The following is a 22,272-nucleotide window of genomic DNA, read 5'->3' on the forward strand; positions in this document are numbered from 1 at the left end:
TCTGTGCACTGGCCTTACTCCTGGTTCTGCATTCAGGGATGATTATTACTGGTGATACATGAGGTCCCATATGGGATACTGGGGTTAGAACCCAGCTCAGGCATGCACAAGGTCATCTCCCTGACCTCTGTACCATATCTCTGGACCCTTTTTGCCCCTTTTGGACAACCAAGCTTGGAGAAGGAAAACATTTGTCCCACATGGCTGGGAAGCATGTATAAGCAAGGTCAGTTCTTAGGAGTCCTAGGTACCCAGTCCCATTCTTGGCAGGGGCATGGAATGTGACATCAATTCTGCCAGCCTCCACTTCATCAATGTGGGACTCGGCAGGCTGAACCATCCTTCAGTCCTTCTGACTCTGGGAGTGGAGCTCAGGGAAAGAATGGCAGCATTCCCCAAGCAACTGACATCATGTGAGCAGCTCACTCTTTTCTTGCATGGAAGAGTGAGCCCTGTATGGCTTGTAGGACAGATTCCCCTTTCAAGACCCCTTTTGGCCTGAGACATACACAGGTAAGCTATGAATTCAGGAACTCAGGCTCCTGACAGGCTTGATCTTTAATTCATTTTTGGTCATTGCACCATTAATGTTGTCAACTTTTGCAATAGTAAATGGGCTCCGACCAGCAGTTTACTTTTTGTTTTATTTTGTTTTTAGGCCATGCCCAGCGGCCCTCAGGGGTTACTCCTGGCTCTTTGCTCATAAATCACTTCTGACAGGCTCGGAGGACCATATAGGATGCTGGGGATCGAACTCAGGTCCATTCCAGGTTGGCAGCATGCAAGGCAAACACCTTCCAGCCCTCCAACCAGCTGTTTAAAAAGTGAAGCTGGGGGCCGGAGAGATAGCATGGAGGTAAGGTGTTTGCCTTTCATGCAGGAGGTCATTGGTTCGAATCCCGGTCTCATATGGTCCCCCGTGCCTGCCAGGAGCAATTTCTGAGCATGGAGCCAGGAGTAACCCCTGAGCACTGCCGGGTGTGACCCTAAAACCAAAATAAAATAAAATAAAATAAAATAAAAAAGTGAAGCTGGAAAAAAAAAAGTGAAACTAGTGCTATAGCCCATGGGGTTCCTGTGTAAAGTCAGGGCCACCCACCTGAACCCTCTAGGACTTGGTCCATGCTTGCTCTGAGCTGGCCTACCCACTGACTTACTCACTGCAATGAGGAGGCTCAATCAACTCCAGAATTCTGGGGCTTGGGGCCAGAGAGATAGGATAGCAGTAGGGCATTTACCTTGCACACAGTTGATCCAGAACCAACGGTGGTTTGAATCTCAAATGGTCCCCTGTGCCTGCCAGGAGTGATTTCTGAGCGCAGAGCCAGGAGTAAACCCTGAGCACTGACAGGTGTGACCCAAAAACAAAACAACAATAACAAAAAAGAATTCTGGGGCTTATCCCATGAAGCTGACACCTCTTACCCCGCCATCTTTGCTGTCTCCTATCACATCTGTTTATTTATATTAAAACTGACCCTTTCGTGGGAGGGAAACTCGAGACTTTAGTGGAGGGAAGCATGGGCCAATCCCTAATAAAAAGATTGGTGCTTCCACATTGTACCTTTGAAACTCAATCTGGAATAACTTTGGAATCCAGTAAATTAATTTTAAAACAACATTAACCTTTTAAAGGCCACATATTTCAAGGGCTGGGTAGCAGGCACAGAATACTCCTGACCAGTAGTTCCTCTGACCAGTGGATTCTGGACAGCCGTTAGGAAAAGTTATGAAGGGTGCACCTCGTGTTTGAGATGACCCCGAAAAGGCAGAAGGGATAGATTGGGGAAGTAGAAAGGGCCCCTTGTCTGGAGGTTGGGGGACAGCAAGAGACTGAACTGAGCTGGAGGAGACAATGAAGTCCCACACCACCATCCTCACTCTCAGAAAATATCACCTTGGATTTCCTCCTCTTTGCCAGTTTGAGGGGTACAGGGGATATACTGCAGGGGAGGCCTTTGAAAGAAAGGGGGGGAATTTCAAGGTCTTTAACCCTACCTGACCCCATCACGGTCTGGGCACAGGTACATAAACTTCAACTGACCCCTTAGAGCCAGGGCCCTCCAGACTCCCAATTGGAAAGGGGTGCAGGCCCGCCTTCCCAGCAGACTCAGGGACGCTCGAGGCCACCCTGGTGGCCCCCCATAACCTGGCCAAGGCCTGGGCAGGGGACGGGGCGGTGCAGGCCCCGCCTTGGCCTCCAACGGGATGCCCCCAGTCCCCAGGCCACCCCCTGCAGGTAGCGGGACGGCAGCCGCGGGCGGCCTGCGGGGCGTTCCCGGCCCTCCCACCCGCCGCGCGTGATGTCACCGAGCGGCCGGCTCGGGCGTTCCGGGGGCAGCCTGGGGCGCGGGGCGGCGGGCAGCGGGCGCCCGAGTCCTGCCGGACGGCCCCTGGCCCCTCCTCTCGGCTCGGAGGGGTGGGGCTGCAGGGAATGGCTGTGCCCCCTTCGGCTCCTCGGCCGCGCTCGCCCCTTTACCTGCGGAGGCAGGCGCGGTGCCCGCAGTGCTCATGGGGCATGGAGGAGAAGGCGGCGGCCAACGTGGGCGGGCCTCCCCGGGTGCCCTGCTTCGGCATCTCCGTGCACCAGGACGACATCCTGCCCGGCGCCCTGCGCCTCATCCAGGAGCTGCGGCCGCACTGGCAGCCCGAGCAAGTTCGCACCAAGGTAGCCCAGGAGCGGGCGCGGGGGCCCGTGGCGTGCGTGGACGGCTGTTGGTGCCTGGGGTGGGGTGTGTAGGGGGGCGCGCCACGGCGCACTCGAGGACGCGGTGGGTGGGTGGCAGCCTTGGATTTCTTACTACTCCCTCCATTTCGGATCCCACCTCCTTCTGTCCTCAAGTGCTCGCTGACCTATGTGCGTGCGTGGACACACACACACGCACACGCACACACGCACACACACACACACACACACATTCTCACACTCACCTGCCCTCCCAGCAGGCTGTTAGGTCTCACCCACCAAGTCCTTCCTTGCCCCAGAGTGCTCATCTCCCTCTGTCCTGCAAGTGCTCGCTGTCCTATGTGCGTGCCCGGAAACTCTCTCTCTCTCTCTCTCTCTCTCTCTCTCTCTCTCTCTCTCTCTCTCTCTCTCTCTCTCTCTCTCTCTCTCTCTCTCTCTTTCTCTCTCTCTCTCTCTCTCTTTCTCTCTCTCCCCTCTCTTCTCTTTCTCTCTTCTCTCTCTCTTCTCTCTCTCTCCCCTCTTCTCTCTCTTCTCTCTTCTCTCTCTTCTCTCTCTCTTCTCTCTCCTCTCTCTCTCTCCCTCCCTCTCTCTCCCTCTCTCTCTCTCTCTCTCTCTCTCTCTCTCTCTCTCTCTCTCTCTCTCTCTCTCTCTCTCTCTCTCTCTCTCTCTCTCTCACTTACCTGCCTTCCCAGCAGGCTGCCAGGTCTCACCCACCGAGTCCTTTCTTGCCCCAGAGTGCCCACCTTCCTCTGCAAGTGCTCACTGTCCTATGTGCGTGCCTGGACACACACACACACACACACACACACACACACACACACACACACACCTCACCTGCCCTCCCAGCGGGCTGCCAGGTTTCACCCACCGAGTCCTTACTTGCCCCAGAGTGCCCACCCAGCACGCCCTGAAACGAAGGCAGGATCTTTCCTCAGGGAACCTGTGGCCCCACCCTATGCTGCCCCTTCACCCCAACAAGGGGAGCCGTCCAGTGCTGTCCCAGGAGCCCTGCTGTGAGTAGCCAGGGAGCCAGGCCCCTTGCTAGGGGGTCAAGCTCCTTGCTAAGGATTCTCCAGGACACAGCTGCAGGCATGCCCCTGCTGTGGAGCCCCTCTGCCCCCTCCACTCCCAGAGCAGCCTTGGGTATCCACAGAGGTGCCCAGAGCTTAGGGCTCCATGCAAATGGGCCTTCCTGAGTGTCCTGGTGCCGGGCACACCTGGGGCAGGGTCTGGAGCAGCGTTTTCTACAAGTAAAGCTCACGTTGGTAGGGAGGACATCTCATCACTGGCTGCCAGTCCCTTCCCTTCCCAGCTCAGTCTCACCACCTCCAGTAGGTTCAGGTGTCCTTCAGGTCCCGTCCACGCCTCATTCATCCTGGTCACCCTGCCCAGACAGCCTTCCTCTCAACCCAGAGTCTCCTTTCTTTTCTGGGGTAGACCCTTGTAGTCCTGGGAAGGGGGAGCAGACTTGCTCTCTCCTGCACCCCATATCTGGGTGAGGCAGAAAGGCAGAGTTCAGGGCCCACAGGCAGGGTACAGCTGGATAGGGGTATGTACCCAAGGCATCTCAGGCCCTCCTCTGGCCCACTCTGGCCCATGGCATCTCCTTTTTAGAACAGGAAGGAGCTGGAGAGGAGTTTTTTGGTGTTTTTTTGGTTGGTTGGTTGGTTGATTGTTTTTTGTTTGTTTGCTTTTGTTTTTTGGGTCTTTTTTTGTTGTTTTGTTTTGTTTTGGGTTTTTTTGTTGTTGTTTTGTTTTATTTTGTTTTGTTTTGTTTTTTTTTTTTTTGATACCTGGCACTGCTCAGTGGTTACCACTGGCTCTGTGCTCAGGAATTGGTCCTGGTGGGGCTTGGGAGAGGGGGCATATGGGATGCTGAGGATTGAACCTGGGTGGGCCATTGAACCTGGGTGGGCCACATGCAAGACAAGTACCCTCCCTATTGATCTATTGCTCCTGAAAACAGTTCTTAGCCCCAAGAGTGCAGAAATTTCTCCCTACCAAATCCTATTTGCCATCTGACTCAGACATGGTGAGGGTACCAGGGTTGAGTCCAAGGTACTTTGCTCCCCGTGGGACTTTCTGGTGTGCCCACAAATGATGTGAATAGTGCAGAGCATTAATACTGCTGCTGAGCTCTTTTCTGCATGGGCAGGAGGTTTGGGTGTTCTGTGTGCTGTGCTGAGATGGGGCTGAGATGCAGAACTGGGGGCCCCAGGATGAGAGGACTGTGTGACCCTCTCTCTGCACTAGCGCTTTACTGATGGCATCACCAACAAACTGGTGGCCTGCTATGTGGAAGACAACATGCAAGACTGCGTGCTGGTCCGGGTGTACGGGGAGCGGACGGAGCTGCTGGTGGACCGTGAGAATGAGGTCAGGAATTTCCAACTGCTGCGAGCACATGGCTGCGCCCCCAAACTCTACTGCACCTTCCAGAACGGACTGTGCTACGAGTACATGCAGGGCATGGCCCTGGGTCCCGAGCACATCCGCGAGCCTAAGCTCTTCAGGTGAGAAAGCTGTGGGACGGTCCTCTCTAGGTATCAGAGCCAGGGACAGTCCCCAGGTACTCAGAGTTGGGGAAAGTCTTCCATAGATGTACAGATGTTCTCCCCAGATACTCAGAAATGGAGACTGGCCTCCCCAGGCACTCAGAGATGGGGATGATCCTCTCCAGGTAATCAGAGCTGAGGACAGTCCTCCCCAGGTACTCAGAACTTGGACAGTCCTCTCCAGGTACTCACAGGCAGAGACGGTCCCTCCTTAGGTACTCAGAGTCCGAACAGTCTTTCCCAGGTACTAAGAGGTTGTCCAGCTTCCTCTGTGGAGCTGTGCCCTCCATGAACATTGGTCAGGAATGTGAGTCAGCCCTCTTTGAAGCCTTGAATCCATGTAAATGGTGTCTAACTGCCTGAATGCTGCCCCTAGTCTTTGGTTTCCTTTTCACCTTCAGTGGGCCAGCTGGGGAGATTTCTCGGGGTAACGAGAATGTGGGTGAACAGGACAGGCAAAGGCCTCTGCTTCCTAGCCCAGCCTCCACCCTTGGCCAGGTCTGGGTTCAAGTACAATTGAGGAACCTGGGAAGGGCCCAATCCTACAGCTCCAGTCTGGGAGAAAGGTGCAGCTGTGATCCAGGTCTTATGCTCAGAACTTCACCCTGGCCAAGCCAGCCCAGATATGGGGAGCAGCTAAGACTCCATTGCCCCTCGCCTGACCAGCTTCCCTCTGGACTCAGGAGCTGGACTTCCCCTCAAGTCTGTGGGTGCCTCTCTCGATCCAGTGATCACGTAGGGCAGAGTGTTAGAAGGCCCCTCCCTTGATCCCCAGTCCAGGCACCTCATGTGCCTGAGGAGAGGTGGCCTGAGGCAGGGGAGCATTAGTCCTGGTTTCATTCTAACAGGGGAAATCCTGCCCATGATGCTAGAGCTTCCTCCGAGCACCCAGGGTGGCTTGTCTGTGCCCCTTACCTGCCACCCAGTTCTCCCTATGACCCTCAACAGGCTTCACTATAGTGCAGTGCCCTCCTGTCAGGCTCTCTAGGAGGCTAGAAGAGACACTGAGCCCTGGATTCTGCCTAGGGGACCACTGGGACCTTGGAATCTTCACCTTGCGCCATTTGTGCATGATCCAGGGAACAGGCCAGCCTCTCAGTCCCTGGGAGCACCACACCTGGCCTGGGATCAGAGCTGGCTGCTCTCACTCTTCATCTCAAGCATGGTCAGGTGCTCCCACACCTAGGCCTCACCACTTGAAGTTCTGCCACAGTCCCTCCACTCCCCGCCCTGCAGTGGCAGGAAAAACCAAGGTGTACTGAGAGTGATAGACAAGAGAAATGGACAGCTGGGGCAGGGATGGCCCTTCCCCCATGGGTTCTTCCCTTCTGCAGTGAAGGGAGGCTCTGAGGGAAAGACCTGGAGGAGGTGAAGCTCTGAGAGGGAGAAGGGGAGAAGTCTCTGGAGCGGCCTCCTCATGTCCCCTGAGCTCTGGCTCAGCCTGATGAGACTTCGTGGAGGAAAATGCTGAGCATTGAGGTTCCTCTCATTGCTCCCCACATAGTGGCCTTAGGCCTTATTGATATTCAAGGAAAGGCTCTGCCTCTGTTGGAATCTTCCTCTGGGGAGAGCAGGCTTGTGTCTCAGGTCCGCTCCCTGCCATGCGCAGCGCTGGCCAGTTCCCCGCTACCCCCAGGCTTCTGACTTCAGCTCTCACCAGTGAGCGCTCTGCCCATGGCCCCTCGGGGAGGTGGGAACCTGGGGCCTTCTGGGAGAGCCCCCTGGACTGCTCTGTGATCCCTGTGGGTAATGTCTGCCCCTTCCCAGGACCTGGCCAGGGCAGGGGGTGTCCCTGGAGTAGCTGGGTAACAAGGTTTCAGACAGCCCAAGTCTTTGTTGTCTTTCATAGTGATTATTATTCGAGAAACAGGCAGAGGATGAGGAAGCTTGAATGTTGGAGGCTTGGCAGTGGAGCCGGAGTGGGGCTCAGCAGGGAGAGCTGGAGAGGGCTGGGGGAGCCTAGCTGGGACACTGAGCCTCCCATTGGGTTCTTATCACTGCCCTCCTCCCTCTGACCAACAGAACTCCCTGCACCCCTCCTCCCACAGTCTCACTATTACCACCACCACCCCCCCGCCTGCTTTCTGTGCTCCCCACCACCCTCTCTTCTCTCCCGGGACCTTGGAGAAGGTCCACGGGAGAACTTGAAAATAGAGCTCTGGCTTGTTTGGTGTCCTTGGCCCGGCCACCAACATCCACTCCCCACTGCAGAGGAAGGGGCTGCCCGCGCCCTCCCGCTTTCCTCCCTCCTCAGGCCGATAAGAGCTGTGTTTCTCCCACGTGACACCCTCCTCCTCATCCCATGGTGCCCTGTACTCACCCACCAGTGGGGGCATGGACCAGAGTCCAGGGGGAGGAGGGCCACCGCCTCCCTCTCCAGGTGACCCCTCTTCCCTCAAAGGTGGCACAGGGTCATTGGCCGGAGTCCACAAGTTGGGCTATAGCCAAGTCCAGCTTGCCCCGGCCACAGCCAGATTATAGTTCTAAAAGGGACTGGCTGGACGAAAGGCTTCATCTTCCCATGTCTTCTGGGTTGGACTGAAAAGACTCAGGGTGGGCCCAGGCCTTCAGACAGCCCTTGCCCCTAAGGAGGCAGGGAGCTGGGGACACCACTGATTGGCCCCTCTTCCTGGTTTCTGCTGCAGGCTAATCGCCTTAGAAATGGCCAAGATTCATACCATCCATGCCAACGGCAGCCTGCCCAAGCCCACCCTCTGGCACAAGATGCACAAGTATTTCACACTCGTGAAGGAAGAGATCGGCCCCAGGTACTCATGGCCTGGCCTTGCCTGCTCTCACCCTGGGCCCAGCACAGTGGTCAGCAGGCAGGGGCTGGGCTTAGCTGATGGACAGGGACTCTGGTGGGGTCAGTGCTGCCCTTTCATGCCCACAACCTTGCACATCCTGACACAGATGGAATGTGACCACACACCTCCAAAAAAACGATGGGGCAGCCCTCCACATCCAGCCTAGGTCCCCTCTTCCTGTGGGTCTCACTACCCACAGGGACCTGTTACAGTCCAGAGTCAGTGATTTACTCTGTACAGTAAGTACTCTGTACAGAGTACTGTGTACAGTACTCTGCTATGTGTCAGGCCTCTTTACACCCCATTGCCCTACTCTGTCTCTCCAGAAGAGGGCTGTCCACCTCTCCCACCCTGCAGGGCCTTTCCTGGGCCCAGTGGACCCCTAAACCCTGAACCTGTCCTGTAGCTTGTGTTTCTCACACTGCAGACACTGACCCCCAGCACAGCTGACAGCAGGACAGAGGGAGGCATGGAGCAAAAAGAGGTGTTCCCCTCCTGGCCACCCCCAAGGGAAAAGGACACTTTCATTGATCCCTGCTGGGACTGACCTTAGCCTTTCTCCCAAATGTTCATGGGAAGAGAGGACAAAGAGCTTTGGGGGAGGGTGTCTCTCCCCATACTGAGATAATGCAAAATTACCAGCTGTTTGTTTATGTGTATGAGAGACAGAGACAGAAAGACAGAGAGACTAGATAATACAACCATGGGTGTCTGGTGCATGCACACACATTCAACATGACTTTATCTTTAAGACTTTATGACTTTACCCAGTCTGTGCTAATGTAGCCCTGCCTTGGGCAGTTTGTTCAGATTCAGGTCTTTTCTGTTATGTTCCTCTGTGGCTCTTCTGGTGGACAGGGCAGGACTGCTGGGAGGGTTCAATGATCCAATCTATTGCCTGCTTTTAATGAACAGGGCAGATGAGGCCAGAGGCCAAAGGACATGCTAGAGGTCCTTCTTGCTTCATGGCTACTGTCATGTCATGGTCAGTCACCCTGTGAGTGAATAGTCCCTGGAGAAAAGCCGACCTTTTGTTCACTGTCTGGGCTCTCTTCACACCTCTGACCTGAGGTAGGCCAAGTTACCTGATTTCTTTACATCTTTTACATGCTCTAAATCACCAAGCTGGCCTCAGAGCCAGGTAAGTGGGTAAGCAAACATTTGGACCAGATGAAGCTCTTTGAGTTAATCAGTTGCCAAATCACCCATATTTAGTCCATCCCTCCTTTCATAACCTTTGATTGATTGAGATTTAAGACTAAAAACATGTATGTGCTATTATTAGCCCCACCCTGAGGGCTCAGCTACCTTCTGGGTTTTAAACAGACAAGCCATTACCAGACTCCACAGGAAAGTGCACTGAAGCGTGAGGTGCATAGAGGAGCCAGGGAAGTCTTGGCAGAGATGGCCTGGCAGGCATGGGGCAGGAGAGACCCGGGGATTTCTCAGAGGTGAGGGCATAAGGTGGGTGACTGGAGGGAGTAAAGGGGACAGCAGGAGGGGCTGGGGTCTCTCAGAAGCACTTCAACATGTCTGACTGGGAGGTGGATTTCACCAGACAGTGGAGGAGGTCCCTGTGCCAGTACACACCTGGCACTTGCCTGGGCTGCATGTGAGGGATGCGCTTGGGGGAGGGGAGCTTTTGAAGACCATGTGGAGGACTAGACCCAGCAGGGATCTCTGCAGTCCACGCTAAGATACCTGGGGTACTTGCTAAGCTCTGTTCTCAACTGCCCTGGCTGTGGCTGCATCTGGTGAGATCACAAGCTGCATCTTGCCAGATTCAGCAGATGCTTCTGAGGTAGGGACTAATAAAGCAGGTTTGGGGAGCACTGCCTGCAAGGGTGTTTCCTCAGCTCTGTCTGCCCTGTGGCCTCTGCCCTAAACTTGGCCTAATCCTGAGTCCTGGTTCACATGCCACCTCTGTGGCCCCCATTTGAAAAATAAAAAGCTTTCCTCATGGGGACAGAGAAAAGAGGAGATGTGACTGCCTTGAAATAGATTTGTTTGTGGCCAGAGAGAGAGAACAGGGGATAGGCCACTTGCCCTCAACACAGCTGACCCAGGTTCTATTTCCTGCCCCATAAGCCCATCCAGGACTGATCCCTGTGCACAGCAAGGAATAAGTCTTCAGTACCACCATGTGTGACCCCAAAACCAAAGCATGAAATAGTCTTAGTATCCTGGATAGCTGGTTAAACATGGAACTGGGCTGTACAGCCTTAAGAATATGGGACTTCTGGTGACCTCAGAACATGAAGCTGGTTGATTGGAGCCAGTAAGCTGAAATCTTAGGAAGTTGATGAGGAGGAGGCACTTTCCCCCTCTCCAAGCCTGAGAACCTTTGCCGGGTGAGAGAAAGGCAGAGTCCTTGAGGTTCCCTGACACCTTTAAGGAGGTCCTGGGGAAGCTGGAGTAGCTCAGCCTATTCTGCACAGGATGGGAGAGTTTCTAGAACGTGATGGTGTTTCCCCACAGGCCCTCAGCCCTGTCAGAGCCTGATGGTGTCAGCAATGAAGGTAGTGGAGCTGGCACTGTTTCAAGCATTTGGGAGGGAAAAGGCGGGTGGAGTGGAGGGAGTCACAACCATCTGCATGGCCTTGGGATGAGGAGGGTGGGTCGGGTGGGGTTGAGCAGAGGTCAGGGCCCAACATCTCGAGTGCCACAGACCTGTTTTCCAGGCTGAGACCTAGACAGAGCAGAGAAAGCACCTAATTCTTATCTTTGATTTGAAAAGGATTCTGAAGAAGGCTGAGTGTGTGTGCAGGCATCTACTGTTTGATCTTTCTGAGCATCTCAGGGTGTCCCCAGCCACCAAGCGGGGAATAATAGCCCTGAGCATTCACTGAGCCCCCTAAACCAGTGTGCCCCCCCCAAAAAAAAGATTCTTAAAAAGTTGTTCTTGTGGGTCTGAAGAGATAGCATGGAGGTAAGGCTTTTGCCTTGCATGCAGAAGGACGGTGGTTTAAATCCCGGCATCCCATATGGTCCCCTGAGCCTGCCAGGAGCTATTTCTGAGCATAGAGCTAGGAGTAACCCCTGAGCGCTGCAGGTGTGACCAGAAAACCAAAAAAAAAAAAAAAGTTGTTCATGGCCAGGAGCAATAGTACAACAGGTAAGGCGCTTGTCTTGTCTTGCCTTGCATGCTGCTGACCTGGGTTCCAACCTCAGCACCACATGGAGGAAGTTCCCCCAAATCTTACCAGAAGTGATTTCCAAACATAAAGCCAGAAGTTCATCATTTGCCAAGTCACCCATATTTAGTCCATCCTTTTCATAACCTTTGATTGGGATTTAAGACAATAAAAACATGTATGTGGTATTATTGGCCCAGCCCTCAAGGGCTCAGCTGCCTTCGGGTTAAACAGAGGAGCCTTTGCCAGACTCCACAAGAAAGTACACCAAAGCATGGGGTGCATGGAGGAGCTAGGGAAAGTCTTGGCAGAAGTGACCTGGCAGGCAGGGGTGCCTTGAGAACCACCAGATATGGCCCCCAAAAAGTTGCTTCCTCAGGGAAACCAACATGAAAATACCTCTTGAGCAGAGGCAAGCACAAGATGAAGGCCCCAAATTCTCTACCCCACTCCCCCAGGAGGCCTTTATGGCCAATCTGCTCCCAGTTGTTCAGTTACAGGGCTGCTAGGGATCCCCTTCTTAGGTGCAGTAGTTGGTGGGCCCAGCTACATCCAAAACTCTGGAGGTTGGAGGACCTGTCTTCCTTCCTTGGCCTCAGTTTCCCTGCAGTCTTGACTAACCACAGACCTGAGCATGTCTTTAACCTTGACCTGGCAGAGCCTGGCTCCTGCCTTTCTTTTCAGGAGGCTGCAGGAGCTTTCATAGACTCCTCCTCCCCCTAGGGCAGGGGGCTATGCCAAGAGTGAGGACACTGCTGACACCTCCCTCACATGCCCTGCTGCTGCCCAGCTTGAGAAAGCAAACAGGAGACACGTGGAGACAGAAAGACCTCTTCCCTTCCACATGTGGGTGCTGGAGGTTTGAGGACTAAGCACTCAGCTTTTCAGTAAACAGGACTGTTTACTGTCCAGTGTTCAGAAAACTCAGAGGACCAAAGTTCAGAGCTTCAGTGCACCATTGTCCTCTGCCCTGTGTCCTCTGAGGGTGGCATTTGTTCTTCCCCAGTGCATATCCTCTGGGGCCTCTAGGACTCTGTTCCTGCCTCCAATGCCCACACAGATCCAGGCAGAGCTCTGGGACAAGAAGCACTCAAGGTCTAAGGGGGTGACAAAGCAAATTCTCTAACAGGTCTTCTATGGTTTTGCTTTGGGGGCCACACCTGGCAGTGCTCAGAGCTTACTCCTGGCTTAGGGATCTTCCTGGTAGGTTTGAGGGACTATATGGGATACAGGGATCAAATCTGGGTTGGTCATCTGCAAGGCAACCCTACACACTGAACCATCTCTCTGGTCCTGGGTCTCCACTTTATAAAAATCATTGGTTTGTTTATGTTTTCTTTTTTGGGTCATACCCAGCAATGCTCAAGGGCTACTTCCATCCAGGTCAGTGCTTGTGGGATTCTCCTAGCAGAATTTGGGGACCATGTGACACCAAGGATGGAATCCAAGCTCTAAGGCAGACAAAGCCCTTTAAGCTATGTCTCTGGCCTGTGCTTGATTGACCTTTTTGAGGAACCCAGAAGCCCACATGATGGCTGGTACAAATAAGGGTCTGTGAACCGGGCCCTGGATCAGTGAGAATGAGGGTGAGGCTGGCGTACAGGGCGGAGGCCAAGCACCTGCCTCTCCGCTCTCAGCTCTCCTCCTGCTGTCCAGGCTTTCTGCAGATGTGCCCGGGGTAGCTGAGCTGGAGCAGGAGCTGGCCTGGCTTAAGGAACACCTGTCCCATCTGGAGTCCCCAGTGGTGTTCTGTCACAATGACCTGCTGTGCAAGAACATCATCTACAACAGTTCCAAAGGTATGAACGGCAGTGCAGCAGCCTGGTGGAGGGGAGCCTGCAGATTGAGGGCTTGTCAGTGTGCAGGAGAGAAGGGGGAAGGAAACGAGCAACCCCACTCAGAAAACAAACCGTATCAGGAAAGACTCGGATGTTGTTTGCTGAGGGCTCAAGCCTGGACCTCACATGTGGCCACATCTGCACCTGCGCCCCTCAATGTCTGCATCCAGAGAAATCACAGGTCTCCTTCGGGGAATTGGCTGCTCTCAGCATCTCAGGCTCCCCACCTGGGTTTGACAGGCAGTCTGGAGTGGGGGTAGAGGGAAACTGGAGGACAGGAAGCAGGTTGGGCCCAGGGAAGGAGACGATGGAGATGGCCGCGGAGGGGGTGCATTCCTGAGGCCTGTGGGAGCTTGAAGCAACCCATCTCCATGTTTGAGGAATCAGCCCACCTCCCCTCCACCTCACAGGTCATGTGCGGTTCATCGACTATGAATATGCTGGCTACAACTACCAAGCTTTTGACATCGGCAACCATTTCAATGAGTTTGCAGGTGAGGAGTATGCCTCATCGGCTTTGTGCAAAGATGCTCCTTCCCTGTATCATGGAGCTGGGGTGGGTCCTGTCCTGAGAGACTTGGCAGCCCCTGTCCTCTTGAATTCAATGTCCAAAGGGAAAGACACTGCTTGTCCTGTTTGTCTTTTTCCCCCCACACTTGGCCATGCTCAGGGGTTACTCCTGGCTCTGCACTCCTGCAGTGCTTAGAGGACTGTACTGGATGCTGGGATGGGACCTGTTATCAGCCACATGCAAGGCATATATGTTCTATTGCTCAGGTCTCAGTCACTGCTAGTTATTTTTTGTTATTGTTTTATATTTTTTGTTTTTGGGTTGCACCCAGCAGTGCTTAGGGGTTACTCCTGGCTCTACACTCAGAAATTGCTCCTGGCAGGCTCAGGGGACCATATGGGATGTTGGAATTCGAACCAATGACCTTCTGGTTGCAAGGCAAACACCTTACCTCCATGCTATCTCTCCGGCACCACACTGTTAGTCTTTATAGAGCTGCCATTCTTTTTTTTTTTTTTTTAGAGCTGTCCATTCTTGGGAGGACAGGTCCCAGCCCAATCTCAGGGGGGACAGACCTCAGCCCAGCCTCAGGGCTACAGGCCCCACCCAGTCTCACTCAGCCCAGTTTTTTCTAAGGCGAGGACACTGTTTGAGGCATGTTTGAGGCGGGGGTGCTCTGATTGACTACCAATAGTGCAAGGCCCCTGCACTCCTGTCCAAGGCTCCTCAGGACAGTTTTAGCTGCCATTGACAATCAGGCCCTGGGGGTGGGGGAGCAGCGCAGAATGCAGGGTGCTCTGGTGACGACAAGTGTCATGTGGGCATAGCTACTTAGAGGTAAGGCTCTTGTCCTGACCACCAAGGTCAAAGCTGAGCACTGTTGCTTCTTGCTGTGTGGCCCTAGCCAGGAGAGCTACCTCCTCTGTGCCTACATGCCCTAGCCTGCCTGCACTTCTGTTGGTGTTCATGAGGGAAACTTCCTGATGTGGGAGAGGAAGGGACAGAGAAAGGAGAGCTGAGACTGTGCTAGAAGGTCATTGTGGGTACAAAGGATTCACTTGTCTGGGAAGCAGGGCAGGTTTTTCTACTGTAAGGGGGGTGGAGGAGCCACACATACTTGGTGGTGCTGGTTACAGAGACATGGGGGCCAGCGGCATGGGACTCAGCTCACCCCTGTCAGCATCCCTGTCTTACCCCCTCCTGCTGAAACCCCTGTTGGCACATCCTATTCTCAAAGAAGTGACATCTCCAAGTGGCCACTAGCTGCCTCTAGGACCTGAGTGTTGATCTGGCCCCAATGGCCATGGGTGTGGCACAAGTACCAGCTGGTAGCCGGACACTGGCTGTAGAAATTCCTCTATTTACTGCTGCCTAGTGCAGTGCTGACCACATCTCCCACAGAAGGCCCCTGCTGGCATCTGGGGTGGGAGCAGAGACCCAGAATTGAAATATTCTGCTTCACCTGGCCATGTGGTCCTGAGGGAATCTTGACTTCCTCTCTGCCAAGTCCCACCCATAGTCCTGGGCCCGGGACTCTGTGTTTGTCCCAGAATCCAGGGGCTCTGGAGAGCCCAGAAGAGAAGGGGATGGGCCAGATGGGCCATGTCTAGAACTACTCACCGCTGCCCACTGCCCTGAAGTCAAGTCTCTGCTATTGAGCCTAGGAAAGGAGGTGCAGAGAGACCTGTATTACAGGGGATCTGGGCCCAACTGCTTCCCCAAACACTCTAAGAGTTAAGCAGGGTCAGGGAGCCTGAAATTTGTTCTTGTCAAACTCTTCAGAGAGTGGTTTGAAGGAGTCAGCCCCAGCCTGTGTCTGAGCCTCACATCAGGTGCTGCCGCTCATTTCATTTGTATTTCATTTAGTTTGGGTAGTCCACACCTGTTGATGTATGGCAGTTGGGCTTGGGCATACCCCTTGGATAACCCCACTGTAATGACAGTAAATCCTGGACAATCCCCTTTGTCATGCCAGGTATAAAAAGAAAAACTTGAGGGGCCGGGTAGGTGGCGCTGGAGGTAAGGTGTCTGCCTTGCAAGCGCTAGCCAAGGAAGGACCGCGGTTCGATCCCCCGGCGTCCCATATGGTCCCCCCAAGCCAGGGGCGATTTCTGAGCACATAGCCAGGAGTAACCCCTGAGCATCAAACGGGTGTGGCCCAAAAACCAAAAAAAAAAAAAAAAAAAAAAGAAAAACTTGGACAGTTGCAGAGGGGCTCAGGATAGTGACCAGAGTAGCACCTGCTGATCCATAGGAGGCCAGAGATAAAGTACTGGAGATATGCTGCCTGCTTTGTATACCTTTTTCTTTCTTTCTTGTACCAGGGCTCCCCACATGGCTGGTGAGTTTCCATTTCTCTCTCTCTCTCTCTCTCTCTCTCTCTCTCTCTCTCTCTCTCTCTCTCTCTCTCTCTCTCTCTCTCTCTCTCTCTCTCTCTCTCTGTTGGTTTCTACTTCTCTCTGTCCCATGTGGACAGTTGCTATGTGTTGGCATCCCTGGGTGGGCATGAAACCCACCCATCAGCCGGGCCCCACAGAGCCCTAAGAACCTTGCAGCACCAGGCCCTGGTAGACTTGAGTCTCTGCAGCATGCAGCCCTACAGCTCTGGCAGCCTTGGTCCTTTGCAAATGGTGCCCTTAATAGGTCAAGTGAACTCTGGCTTCTATAAGGATTTCAAGAAAAAGAAAAAGAAAAAATAATGTGAGTAAAAAGATGAATATTGAAAAGAGAAAAATTGGGACTGAAGAGATAGAATGGAGATATGGCATTTGCCTTGCATGCAGGACGGTAGTTCGAATCCCGTCATCCCATATGGTCCCCGAGCCTGCCAGGAGCAATTTCTGAGCATAGAGCTAGGAATAATCCCTGATTGCTGCCTAGTGTGACCCAAAAACAAAAAAAGAAAGGAAGGAAGGAAGGAAGGAAGGAAGGAAGGAAGGAAGGAAGGAAGGAAGGAAGGAAGGAAGGAAGGAAGGAAGGAAGGAAGGAAGGAAGGAAGGAAGGAAGGAAGGAAGGAAGGAAGGAAAGAGAGAAATTGAATGAATGGAGAAGAAATAAATGTAAGAGAGAAATGATTAAGCAAGAGAGAAATTAAACAAGCAAAATAAAAAAATTATTGTATGGAGAAAAGAGATTTAGACAGAGAATCAAAGAAAAATTTTAAATAGAGAATATTTGCCCCTTAGATAGAAAGTGAAAAACTCTGATAACTCCACAATTCCTATCAGCAGGAAGCAGCTCGAAGAATTCATCCCCCTTTACCTAAAAGAATTGGAGTTTTCCACTTTCTTAGGCTAGGCATAGGCTTGATAAAAAAGTTACAAAGTTAATGTTTGGGGCCAGTGAGATAGCACAGCAGTAAGGTAGGGCATTTATCTTGCATGCAGCTGACCCAGCATGGTGGTTCGAATCCCGGCACCCTATATGGTCCTCCGAGTCGACCAGGAGCAATTTCTGAGCATAGAGCCAGGTGTAACCCCTGAGCGCTGCCGGGTGTGACCTCCCCCCCAAAAAAGTTAATGTTTGTTCCCTAAATACTGTTTAATTTCTTCCCAATATCTGTCTCTTGGCTTTAGAACTTTTTTTTGTTTGGGGGTCACACCTGGTGGTGATAAGTGGTTTGTTTCTTCTGGCTCTGTGCTCAGAAATAGTTCCTGGCAGGCTCAGAGGACCATATGGGATGCTGGGGATCAAACCTGTGTTGGTTCTGCATGTGCTACCACTGTGCATTACCACTGTGCATACCACAGCCCCATTAAATGAATTTTCAAGAAGAGAAATGCAGTTGACAACCATGGCTTTTGCAGACCATCACCTGAATGAACCCCCTGATGGCTGAGGAATAACTATCCACATGAATTTTTTTTAATGGGGTTACTGCAAGTCTGCTGTCTTCTTGGCTGTTGCTGCAGGCTGCAGAGGCACAAGGTTGCCAGAGCTCAGTGCTGCAAGGCTCCTAGGGGCCCGTGGGGCCTGGCTGCCAGGTGGGGCCTCATGTCCACTCAGGGATGCCAAAATGGGGGCAGGGCGAGAGAGAGAGAGAGAGAGAGAGAGAGAGAGAGAGAGAGAGAGAGAGAGAGAGAGAGAGAGAGAGAGAGAGAGAGAAAGAGAGAGTGAGAGAGAGAGAGAGAGAGAGAGAGAGAGAGAGAGAGAGAAGTTGAAACCAAGTATACCAAATACACTTCTTTTTATCCCTTCTGGTGGAGTCAGGCCTGCTGCTGCTGTGAGAGACAAAGAAAAAGAAAGAAATACAAAGCAGGCAGCATCTCTCCAGATACTTTATCTCTGGTCCCCTGTGGACCCGCAGGCACTGCTCTGGTCACTATCCTGAGCCCCTGGACAACTGTCCCAAGTTTTTCCCTTTATACCCAGAATGACAAGGAGACATGTCCAGGTTCCATTGTTATTACAGTGGGGTTGTCCAAGGGGTGTGTCCAAGCCCAATTGCCATACATCTACACACACCCAGCAGTGCTCAGGGTGCTCTGCACTCAGGAATTCCACCTGGCAGGGCTCCAGCGACCATATGGGATGTGAAAAACAAATCTGGGTCAGCTTCATTCCAGGCAAGCACCCTCACCGATCTTATCTTACCGGTCCCTCTCACCTTATTTTTTTTCCCCTTTGGGAATATATTATGTGGTACTTGGGGGCAGCTCCTAGCTGCCTTGGGACTATGTGTGTTGAGGATCAGACCTGCCCAATTATCACCTGCAAAGTATACGCTCCAGCCCCAACTCTCTGGCCCCTGGCACTGAATAAAGGGAAAGGGTCATTGTACAGCAGTGACCTGAGTTAGCACTTGACGAGCCCTCTCAGATGTGTGTGCTGGCACAGGTTTGGGGCTCTCCTGCCCATCAGTCACCTCCATCCTGTCTCTGAGCCTCAAACTTTAGAGCAGGGATGGGGCAGTGGGGTGATGAGGCTAGAGGAAAATCTACCTACCACTTCCTGTGTCCACAGGTGTGAACGAGGTGGATTACTGCCGCTACCCTGCACGTGAGACGCAGCTGCAGTGGCTCCACTACTACCTGCAGGCCCAGAAGGGCTCAACTGTGACTTCCCAGGAGGTGGAGAGACTCTATGTGCAGGTCAACAAGTTTGCCCTGGTGAGTGTTGGCACCCTGGGTCAGGCACTGGGAAGAGTGCCCTGCTCTCTGCTTCTCCATGTTCTCTCTGGCATCTTTGGTTTTTTTTGGGGGGTGGGAGGATCACACCCAGTGGTGCTCTGGCTCTACACACAGGACCATCTGGGATGCCAAGGATTGAACCCTGGTCAGCAGAATGCAAGCCAATGTTTCCCTGCTGTACTATCTCTGACCCTTCAGTGTTTTCTCTTGTTCTTTCTTTCCCCCAAGTCAGCCCTTCTAGCAGACCCAGTCCCCATCTCCCAGGCTTGCACAGTGCTGAGCTTCCTTCTCACCTGCCCAATAAACTGCCCATGCATCTCCTCAGGGCCTGTCCCATCTCTCCACAGACTCTAAGCCCTCCATAAGAGCACTGATCTTCTCCCTCAGCAGGGCCTCAACAAGGAACTAGGCTGTGAGTGGGAATGGCCACCCAGACCTGGCCTCTCTCCTGTCACTGAGCACCCATCACATCCTCAGGGCTGCCCCAAGGCCATCTTCCTACTCAGGACAGGGGCTGTGACTCGCCCACCTGCACACTGAAGTCTGGGCAGGGAGGCCAGTGAGGTGAGGGCAAACAACCGCTGCGTGCACAGGGCATGGCCAGGCTCATAGCTCCATGGCCCTGCTCCTGGCTGGGTGAGAGTCCTGCAGAGATGCCTGGAGAGTTCTGATCAGAACCTAGGCCTGGACTGCCTAATCCCATATCTGGACTCTACAAAGCAGTCCCTCAACCCCAGGTACAAATAAGAGAAGGGATAAGGAAGTTGAGTTGGGGGGCCTGTGGCACATTGTCAGGGGCACTCTGAGGTAAGCTCTGGCTCTGACCTATCCTCAATTCCTCAGTCTAGAAGGGAGAAGCCAGGGCAGGTGCTTTTGCGTAGGCAAGGGACAGGCTGAAAGATCTAGAGGCTCCATCCTACATGCCCCCTCTTAGAACATAGAGAACCATCTCCACTGCATTTTCTAGGGAGGGTGGCATCCCCAGTGCTTGGATGGCAGTCCCATGTGTTCCTTGGTCCACTCAGGGCACTGCTTTCATTTTTTGCAGGCATCTCACTTCTTCTGGGCACTCTGGGCCCTTATCCAGAATCAGTTCTCCACCATTGACTTCAACTTTCTCAGGTGAGTTCAGGGGACAGAGTGTGGGGTGGGAAGGGAGAGGGGCAGTGTGGGGCAAAGGCAGCCAAAGCTGAAGGTCCAGAGACTTCTGTCCTCTGCCCACTCGCCCATGACTGGTAGGAGGTTGCTGCTCCTGCCTACTTGGATACCTGCCAGCTCCCTTCTGAATGCTGCCCACATGCTTCTCCAAAGTGGTAGCCAGTGGACAGTTTAGCAGCGGTCCTCTAACTTCCCCCCACCCCCCCGGCCATACCTGTTTGATGCTCAGAGGTTATTCCTGGCTAAGCTCAGAAATCGCCCCCCTGGCGATGACGCCGGGGGATCGAACCTCGGTCCTTCCTTGGATAGCACTTGCAAGGCAAACACCTTACCTCCAGCGCTACCTCGATGACCCCGGTCGTCAAACTTTTTAAACAGGAGGCCAGTTCACTGTCCCTCAGACCATTGGAGGGCTGAACCATAGTAAAAAACCTATGAACAAATTCCTATGCACACTGCATATATCTTATTTTGAAGTGAAAAAACAAAACGGGAACAAATACAACATGTGGCCTGCAGGGCATAGTTTGAGGATCACTGGAGAGACCAGTGATGAGGCTGCAGGAGTTGGACCAGCTACCTTGAGTCATTCTTTGGCTCAATGATGCCTCCGTTTTGAGCATTTCTAAGACTGGCCCCTGGTTCCCAGCAACCCTTTCCTAGTATAGCTTGGAGCCCCTCTTAAGATCTTAAGATCACAAGGCCAACCCTTATTTTCTGAGGGAACAGGACTTTGGGCTGTCAGGGCCTCTCAGGCAGCTGAGTTGATCGTCCAGGGTACAGCTCACCTTCCCTGGAAGATGCTGGATGCTGTAGTACCAGGTCCACATGTTACCAAAGGAATTTTGTCCTAAGCTCTGGTCTGGTATCTTCCCCCATCCTGGTTTCAGAGCTCACAGCCCTCAGGGCAGTGCCTACCTGTAACAGGCAGCATGGCCCCTTACAGTGCTACCACTGGGTATTAACCTGACAGCAGGACTTTGGCAAGGCTGTGGAGAACCTTGCCCTCATGTATTAAGTCAGGAATGTGGGTCCACCTTCACTTAACCTCAACCCCATGAGGCCAAATGAGTGGCAGCCCAGCATGTGACAGAGGCTCAGGGCAGGCCCTTGCATGGCCCGTTGCCAGCAGCCTGTTCCCGGGAACCCAGAGGCAGGAGCTGTCCTGGCCCCTGTGGGAGGAATGGTTGTTCCATATGGGCTGTACAATATGAAAAATCCTAAAGTGGACACAGCCACGGCATAAGCCACAGCACTCTGTGGCACACAATCAGGTGAACCTTGGGTGAAATCAGCCCCAAGCAAAAAGACAAGTCACTTGACCCGATGGCCCATCATAAATTCCATTGTCATACAAGGTGGTGATGATTAGGATTTGTTTAGCAGTGAGCATGTCCCAAGATAGTCTGAGGGAAAGAAACGGTGCTGATCTCCAGTAGAAGCGGTTTTGGGGAAGGACTACCCTGTCTGACCCCGGAGAAGTATAGGTAACCATCAAGTTTAGAACCAGGCAGGTGACTTGAAGGACCAGAGCACAGACTTTGCATGCTGGAGCTCTGGGTGTAATCCTCAAAGCTAGCCTGGAGTGACCCGAGAACTGTCAGGTGTGGCCCAAACAAGAATAACCTGCTGCCTGACCTAGAAGTGACATGCTTCAACCTGAGGGAGGTTTGTGACAAACTGGACACCCACTGCACATATACACCCCATCCTCACACCTGCCTCCTGGCTTCCGGCAGGTATGCTGTGATCCGATTCACCCAGTACTTCAAGGTGAAGCCTCAAGTGTCAGCCTTGGAGATGCCAAAGTGACCAGCCTCCTGCCCACCCTGCCCAGGGCGCCCACATTGCACCCCAGGGCTGTTCTGCAGTGGGTGAAGGTGAAAGCTGTGCCTCTGCCCTCCTTCCCTTTGGTGGGTGCTGCCAACACTCATGGGAAGGACCCAGCTCTGGTATACCCTCACCCCACCAGACTGGGGGGAGGTGCCAGCAGGGGCTGGGGTTCCCTTTCTACCTCCAGTGTCCTAGGTGCCCTGGGGAAGTACTGAGCCCAAACCAGCATCACACCAGCTGACGGATGGATGTACAGATCATGGGATGCTGAAACTCTGGCCCGATGGCCCCCATCTAGATCCAGTCAGAGCCCCTTTACATCCCTGGGAACAGAAGGATGAACAGTGCAGCCCAGCTGGCCCAGAAACGGGTGCCCTGACCAACCAGCAGTTCCTGCAGCTTCTCTGCTGGCCATGCACCTGCTAATCTCAATATTTGATGCCAACCTTTACCCAGTCTCCTGGGCAGGAAATCCCAACTTCTGGGGCCTATATCACCACCTACCCTCACAGCTCCAGGGCCACTTGGTCATTTACTCAAATGACCAATGAATGACTGTGGTTTTCTGTATTAAAATGGTTCTGGGCCATGTCTGAATGCTAATAAAGTGAGCTTAAGGGG

General features: G+C 53.2%; 1 protein-coding gene across 1 annotated transcript; it reads left to right on the forward strand.

Moving 5' to 3' along the window:
• Positions 1 to 2,406: 2,406 nt before the first annotated feature.
• ETNK2 (ethanolamine kinase 2) lies at positions 2,407 to 22,272 on the forward strand. The gene is made up of 8 exons (XM_049770659.1): positions 2,407 to 2,668; positions 4,940 to 5,199; positions 7,887 to 8,009; positions 12,839 to 12,981; positions 13,431 to 13,514; positions 18,494 to 18,639; positions 19,709 to 19,782; positions 21,558 to 22,272. Exons 1-8 carry the CDS (start codon positions 2,435 to 2,437, stop codon positions 21,628 to 21,630), a joined length of 1,137 nt encoding a protein of 378 aa, XP_049626616.1. The 5' UTR covers positions 2,407 to 2,434; the 3' UTR covers positions 21,631 to 22,272.

Source organism: Suncus etruscus, chromosome 3, assembly GCF_024139225.1.
Source record: "Suncus etruscus isolate mSunEtr1 chromosome 3, mSunEtr1.pri.cur, whole genome shotgun sequence".
Taxonomy (NCBI): Eukaryota; Metazoa; Chordata; class Mammalia; order Eulipotyphla; family Soricidae; genus Suncus; species Suncus etruscus.